Raw genomic sequence first — 7,981 nt, 5'->3', positions numbered from 1 at the left:
ATAATATCAGCTACAAAAATACTAAGTTAAGCTCGTTAATCTTTTTAATGAACAAATTATGGCACTACATGAAAATTACAATTGCACCTTCCTTGCTTTCACTGATTTACATAACTGGTTTAACAATCCAGCCATCCTAGTGCTTCTCACCAATGATAATCAAAGATAGATTATACATTTGAAGAAAATTCATTTTTCACTATTTGAGGATGGCTTGCCTGACTTTAATAGAAACTGCTCAGTGGCACCCCCCTTCAAGTGGTGCTCAGGGTATGTGCCATACTTGCCACACCTTAGGTATGCCATTGGTAACAGATTATATTTGTTGCTAACCTATAACTTTCAACTCTTAATCATACAAACTAAAAATTGAATTGATCAGTTATGTAGTAAATAAAGTACCATTTATTTGAGATGTACATAATTTATCAGTTTAATGCAACGTTTTGTTATATTTCAATTTATACAGTTTAGCAAAAATCATGCAAGTTTTTGTTTCAATAATAACATTTTAAGGGGCACAAATGCAAATCGTAGTTTTTCAGCTTTCCATATTTGTGAAATTATGCTTTGAACTTGCAGGTTTTTGTTTTTAGTTGGAAATTCCTTTGTAGTAAACTGTTAGCAAACTTTTTAGAAATAAAACAAATAGCTTAATAAAAACTTAATTTCTAAATATTTTGCACTTATTTGAATATGCAATATTGGAACTCGTATAATTTCTGGCTTTCTTCACATTTAAACTTAGGAAACACATACGTAAACCTATTAGAAAATATGTAGTGAATACTTATCATTATTTACAAACCTTTGGCACAGCTAGTTATTATGTAACCTTTATAAATTTTTTTATTTGGCCTCATTTTATGAAGTTATAAGGTAGTTCTTGTGCTTCAGTACAATATGTATGGTATGAATGCTTAACACGTTTGCTGCTATGTACCCCACCAGTGGGTTACAGATAATTATGTTTCAAAGCCAAATTTCTCTTGTGGCTTATGAGTTTGGAATACTGTGACTTGGCATCTTTTGAATGTTTAACTTTATTTATACCTAATTTATTCATACTACTGGTGGCAGCGAATGTGTTGACACATCATGCCATTTATTTTCATTACTGTAAATGTGATTTATACTATACTTGACACAGTTAGCTCTACTGTATATAACATTTGTAGAATCTTGTGAAATGACTTAAGACTAATATCAATGCTGTTGGTGTGATGTCCTTCAAAAATTCTGTGTTGCAGGTGGTGGTCCAAACTTTTGCTATGATACTAAACTTGTAATATTTCTCCTCATTTATATCCTTTTATCTTAGCATGGTCAAAGAATGTTATTGTTAGATATGAATTTTGTCTGTATTTTATAAATATGGATGGTTGAAGGAGCTTTTATATTAACAATTATTTAATTGTGTTGATTACTATTTTGAGCATTCTAAGAGTTTAAGTTGTTTAAACCAGCTTGGAGTTATTCAGTCCTTTCATTGGTTTTATTTGTCTTTGTGGTTCTAATTATATTAATAGTTTTAAGTTGAAAAAAAATGTATATTTGTACATAATTGAATGTATTTTTTTTTCCAGGGTTTTTGGATTTTTTGAAAAGCCTCTTTTCTTAGAATTGTGCAAGCACATTGAATCCCGATTCATTTCTTCAGGACAGCTTCTCTTTTCTATTGGTGATCAAGATGATAGTATCTATGTAGTACAAAGTGGGAGGTTATCAGTATTTATTACTGAACATGTAAGTCAGATTTTTTTAAATTTCTTTTCATCCTGTTTAAACACATCTGGTAGCACATTAGTTTTTTTTTCATCTTCAGATAAATTTAAACATTTAGTTTAATTTCTTATCTTCTACATGATTGTATAAACATGTTTTGTATATATAGCAGGCTCTGTAAATTAATCTGTAATGTATTGAAAGCCTTTAATGTATTTTAAATACAATTTTCACATATATTTATAACTACATTCTTTCCATTGAAGAATAGAACTTACAGGAAAGTAATCAAGTAACTTCACAGAATGAATTATTAACCCTCTTATAATATCTTTATATGTATTATACATTTTATTATTGCTGACAAAGAATATATTGAACACAAGTCTTTATTTAAAGGTTGTTTACAACAACACATCTTGCCATTATGAAAGTGTTGAGATATAATGAAAGTCACAAACTTTTAGCCTAAATTAATTTTTGCTAGTTAATTAACAGTCAATTTTCAAAGGTTTTACATTTATGATTAAGTTTTATTTTTATCTGCAGGATGGTACTGAGTTGTTACTTAAAGATGTGACTTCAGGAGAAAGTATTGCTAGTCTGCTAAGTATAATGGATGTTCTGAGTGTAAGTTCAGTTTTAGTTATGTTTTGTCATTTAGTTTATCACAAATAACTATCAGTAGGATGTAGAAATTAAAATGTGTCTTATGTTGTAAAATACAAGGTACACTATGATTATCATGCCTCATTTTTTATGTTTTTTAGCCTATCACTGTGATGTTGTTATTATAAAAGATATTGTAATTTAAATACTGGTCAATTCAAAGACACTCTATGGACTTGGTCAACTTGACCAGACTTGTAACCACCATACAAAATATGAAATAAATCTAAATTCTAGAATGACTGCAGATTGTAACAGGAACCTGAATTTGTTTATTCTAAATGGCTTAAGGTTCGTTACAGTATATATATGTTTATACTTATTCTTATTGTTTTATTTTTGAACTATGTCTAACTAATAATTCTACTAAACAAGTTGTAAATCACTCGGCAAAAGCATAGTTCTTTTTACCTTATTGAATGACATGATGCACCAGCATGCCTCATAAAGAATTATTTTTCATTATCTTATCTAAACTAACCTAATAAGTTTCTAATTTTTTACATTTTAGTTACTTTTATAGTAATGAATATAGAATATACAAGAAAAACAAGAAATATATAGTACATACCTCCTTTGCGTTCCTGTTTTTTCACTGTTGGTTGCTGATGAAATTTTTTTTTTTATTTAAAGTTTTCAATCTGAATACCACAAAAAGTACTTTAAAAATATTTCCATAAAAAAATAAGAAGTTCAAATTTTTAATGTAACTTTAACCCTCTTGCTAAGGTCAGAGTGCATATGTTCCAACCTTCTAGTTAGTATTAAAGTTTAACATATTAATTTATAAAGCCACCATAATCAAACTAGTCAACTTAAAGTTATTAACCCTTTTGTTTTGGGTTTATGTAATTTGCAGAAAACATGTTGCAAATTTCACTTGTGCAACAGTACATGCAGTAACTCTGAGATTTCTTAATGTATCCTCTCAAAAACTGGTAAGATTTTGTTAAAGATCATAAATATCTTGTACACAAAGAATGACATTAATTTAATTAGGTGTTTTTACTAAAAATATGTTATTTATCTATTGGAGTTACTTGCACTCAAACTATTAAATTGAGTTCAAGGTGATTTTTATTTTAAGTATAAAAATACTATTCTTCACCTTATAGTTTTCATATTTCATTTACATAATCTCTAGAACCTCCTAAAATAACATCAAAGTTTTTAAGGTAAATGTTTATATTTTATTTATCGTTTTCTCTACCATATCACTAACTCTGGCTATTATCATCACCATACAATTCAGTGAACTAATTAGAATTAGGAAATAGAAAAAAAGGCATACCTTTTAATTTTTTGTAGAATATCTTTAAAGATTTTCTTTTAGAATATTTATATATAGAATTAAAAACGTAAACTTTATATTAAAATATGATTTATTAACTATGTTTTGATACCAAGTTGATTTGTATACAATGATAATATAGTAGTTTAATTAAATTTTGAATGTAACCGTCTAAAATGTCATGACATGCACACTTTTACTTGCCCGTAGTGTGAGGGTTAATTCTTTGTGCATGCATGGGAGTCAAAGTATGCATTGTAGAACCTTTTAAATTCAAAATTTATTCAATTTAATTATCAAAATATGTCAATAAATATAGCATCAAACTAAAGTTTAATTCAAATTGTAATTTCATATGAAATTTAATTTCTTAATTTCAAAGGAAATATTGAAATAAATTCTCAATCTTCACTTCCCTGTATCATATGTCATTTCTTTGCTCCAAGTTACCTACTTTAGATATTTTTACCATCCATACTTGAGCTTCTGAATTTTAACACAAATTACACACTTATATTATAGATATTGCTAAGACATAATCTAAATCTATAGCCTCCAGCCTTCTTGTGCTTTACTGAGAGACAAACCAGAAAGTCAATTCCACATGCCATGTCTCCTATCACAACCTGTCTATCAAAAAATATCAGTAGTTCACATTGACATTTGCAACTGGATTATTTATAACCAACAGAAAGAGAAGACTTTAATTTACTGAATTCCTTATAAGATTTGCTCGTTTTAACAAGTCTTCCCTATTGCTAAGTCACCTTGACCAACCAAAAGAATTATTATAAGCCACTTATAGCTTACTTAGATAGCAAGTTAAATTATAATAATTATAGGACGTAGTATTCTTTGTTTATGTTTTATAAGTTGAATATTTGTAATAAATGAAAATAGTTACAACAACCCTGTCAAAAAATTAGTGTTTAACCTTATTGAGACTTCGAAACTTTGACTGTAAAAAAGTACAAGACTAACACATAAATACAAAAGTTCTTGATTTTTGAATTTATATACTTTTCTTTATTGTGATAAATGTAACTAAAATGTAAAAATTAGAAACTTATTAGGTTAGATAAGAAAACTGAAATAAAAAATTTAAATACAAAAATATCTACACTAGGTATTCATGTGAGCAGCTCATGCATTACGTAATTTGATACTCTATTTACCATGACTTGAGCTATGCTTTCGGTGCTGTCACTTCCACTATTGTGACCACTTGTGGCAACACAATGAGTAGGTGTTATATTTATTTTTAGTACATAAATATTTATTTTGTGACTACCAGGGCTCCTACTATTTAATACTGGGAAAACCTGATCATCCATTTCATTGCAAAATTAATTTCCAGTCAGATTTCAGTGGATAGTGGAATATTTGTTTGGATCAAATATATGTCCCATCTGTAATGTAAAGGATACAAATAAATTACAGAAATTGTATTTGAACTAATGAACTACCCTTTTTGGATTAATGGTATTGTTGGGAACTTACTTTTTAGTAGTATATATAGTAATGTAAATATGTGTGTGTTGGGCTAAGGATTCTTTTACAGTAGATGCCTGTGACTTGGCAATAAATACTACAATAAATGAACAGCATGCGCTCCACTTGTTTTTAAAATAATATATGTATTTGAAACAAGTTAAACGTATGTACAGAATCCTTTACACTATGGAGATCATAGTTGTATCTTAATCACTATACAGTTCTCTTCTTCTTGTCAAAAGTACAATTCAGTTCACAAGCCGAATTATTTTTCTATATTTTTATCGTAGTAGTATCAGTGTATAATTCACTTATGTTGTCACTTGAGTTACCGCACTTGTATCCTGAACTTCCAGTAATCGTCTGCCTTTTGTTAAAGTCCACACAGGTAGGTTAAATTAGTTTAGAACACCCTTTGATGAGACAAATTATTCTCCTTATCTCTCTCAAAACTGTTGATCTCACTCTAACATATCAACCATTAGGCCATTCACTCCCACGATGGTTAACTTTACGTTTTTAACTTTTCTCTGACTGAACTTCTCTTTCACCTGAATTTAGTGTTACTCTGTTTCTGCTCATCTGATCACAGCTATTTATACATCTATCACTTAGGCCTTCTAGAAATCTCCATAGCTTCAACATCAGTAAATTGCACACAATGTTTGATAGCCTCTACATCAATGAATTACAAACACAAAATAAATAAATTAATAATACTACCTACACTAAACAGTCTTTTATACCTGACAGGTATATTTCAGCCACAGTGATCATGATTAGTTGATTTAGTTAACAATTAGTTATTTTTCTTTAAAGTATGATGGTATAAGTTGAACACTTTAAAAAATTGATGAAATAATTTCAATGATTTTATAAATGTTCACAACATGATTATATCTAGGTTATTTATAATGACTTAATCAATTATATTGTTATGTACAAGATAGCCAGTTGATGTGATGTGGAACCAAATTGTATTGTGATCTTAGTTAAACTGGTTGCATTGAATATTATAAATTGTACCTGGATTTTATGAACTTGTCAGTGTTAAAGTGGGTTAAATCAGTTGTGTCGTTTTCTAATAAAGTATTTGAAATGTATTTAGTAAATTGAAATATCATAGTTCACACTAAAGTTCAAAATTGTTATATGAATGGGATGTTGTGAAAAAAAAACATTATTTATATATTAGGTTGTCATCCTAAAGATGTACTGGTATAAACTGAATGTGTTTAACTGTAATGCAGTTCAGAATTTATTTTAGTTTTCCAGTTCTTGAAAAAAAAATCAATAGAATTGTTTTGCATCTACTATTAACTTTAAATAGTATTCTAAGCAAACATACTTTTGGGCCAGGCATGGCCTGGTGATAGCATGCCAGACTTTGAACCTGAGGATTCATGGTCCAGCTCCCATTACCAAAAAAAAATGTGATGCTCCACACTTTGGGGATGTGACTGCATTATAAGAGTGATAGTCAAAGTCCTTCATGAGGTTATAATAATCCATGAGTAGTTTGTGGGTGCTCTTGACTAGCTGCTTTCCCTCTCGTCTGTCAGTTTAAAATTAAGAGTAGCTAATGCAGATAGCCCTTTTGTAGCTTTGTGCAACTATCTGAAATAAATTTGCTTTGAATAAAATGTACCTAGAAAATAAATATGTAGATTTGAAAAAAAAGGAAAAAAATTAACTTTGTAAAATATTGCTTTTTGGATGGAAAAACTTGCAGTTGTATACTTTTTTAGATTTCAGACTATCAGTAAACAATCTGATGATTTGTTTAATCCTGGGCTAACAATATTTTTGACAAGTTAGTACTTTTGTCATACCTATTATGGAGATTAGGATTTCCACATGTGTACAATAGCATAAGTTGAACTGCACCTCATTTTAACAATGAAATTCATGTTTGTTGTACCTTTAGGGCCATCAAGCTGATTTTAAAACTGTTTCAGCAAGAGCTGTTGAAGACACATCTGTACTAAGGTACGTAGTTTTCCTTATATTCAAATGAAGTTTTGCTGTTGGTAAAGAACAGCATGATGTTGAATACCACACAACGAATAGGCAAATTCAATTTTTTCCAAGTAAATTCAAATAAAATCGTTTTATTTATTTTTCATTTACAGGAACAGTGACAGGTAACTCTCTCAACATAGGCTTGGTCAGTTTGACCAAACACGTGACCTCTTTGTACTTGACTAAAGTCTTTATAGATTTAATACTTCTAACTTTCAATATAGTGTGTATATCTTCACAAAATTTGGCAGTCTTTCACATCATATTACAAGTCTTTCACATACAAAAAGTCATATTTCTTAGTGAAGTATTTTTAATAAAATAAAATAAAGATTTGTCCATGAATATATTGAGTACTTGTTTTGAATAGTCTGTGAAGAAAGTAGTTTTTATGTTAAAATTAAATATACTTTTCGTCATCTCAAAAATCTCAAATTTCCTTTGTGTAATCCCTAAAACCCCTTAATGCATTTCAATCGTTTTTTTCACTAAAACTTTATAGTTTATCTGTTATTTTCTCTACTCTATCTCAAAATGTAATCGGTCAAGTTGACCGACTTCGTAATCACCAAAAAAAATCAAAATAAACCTAAATTAACTTTTTCCTTTCTAGAATGACTTCATATTGTAACATGAAACTACATTCGTTTATCCTAAGCAGCTTTAAGTTTGTAACATTATACATCTATTCATAATTAAATGTTATTGTTTTATTGTCTTTTGAATCGTGTCTAACTACTATCCGTGCTATTATAAGTTGTAAATTACTCGGGGAACATG

At 29.0% G+C, this 7,981-nt stretch overlaps 1 protein-coding gene across 1 annotated transcript in view; it reads left to right on the top strand.

The window, feature by feature from the left end:
• LOC106458129 (neuropathy target esterase sws-like) overlaps positions 1–7,981 on the top strand; it is a 21,562-nt gene that overhangs the window by 11,399 nt on the left and 2,182 nt on the right. Inside the window, exons 6-8 of the mRNA XM_022384281.1 lie at positions 1,587–1,746; positions 2,275–2,355; positions 7,107–7,172. Coding sequence (XP_022239989.1) covers positions 1,587–1,746; positions 2,275–2,355; positions 7,107–7,172 — 307 coding nt within the window. The remainder of the gene's footprint in view (positions 1–1,586; positions 1,747–2,274; positions 2,356–7,106; positions 7,173–7,981) is intronic.

Source organism: Limulus polyphemus, unplaced genomic scaffold (genome assembly GCF_000517525.1).
Source record: "Limulus polyphemus unplaced genomic scaffold, Limulus_polyphemus-2.1.2 Scaffold419, whole genome shotgun sequence".
Classification (NCBI taxonomy): Eukaryota; Metazoa; Arthropoda; class Merostomata; order Xiphosura; family Limulidae; genus Limulus; species Limulus polyphemus.
This window is presented reverse-complemented; position numbering and strand designations above follow the sequence as displayed.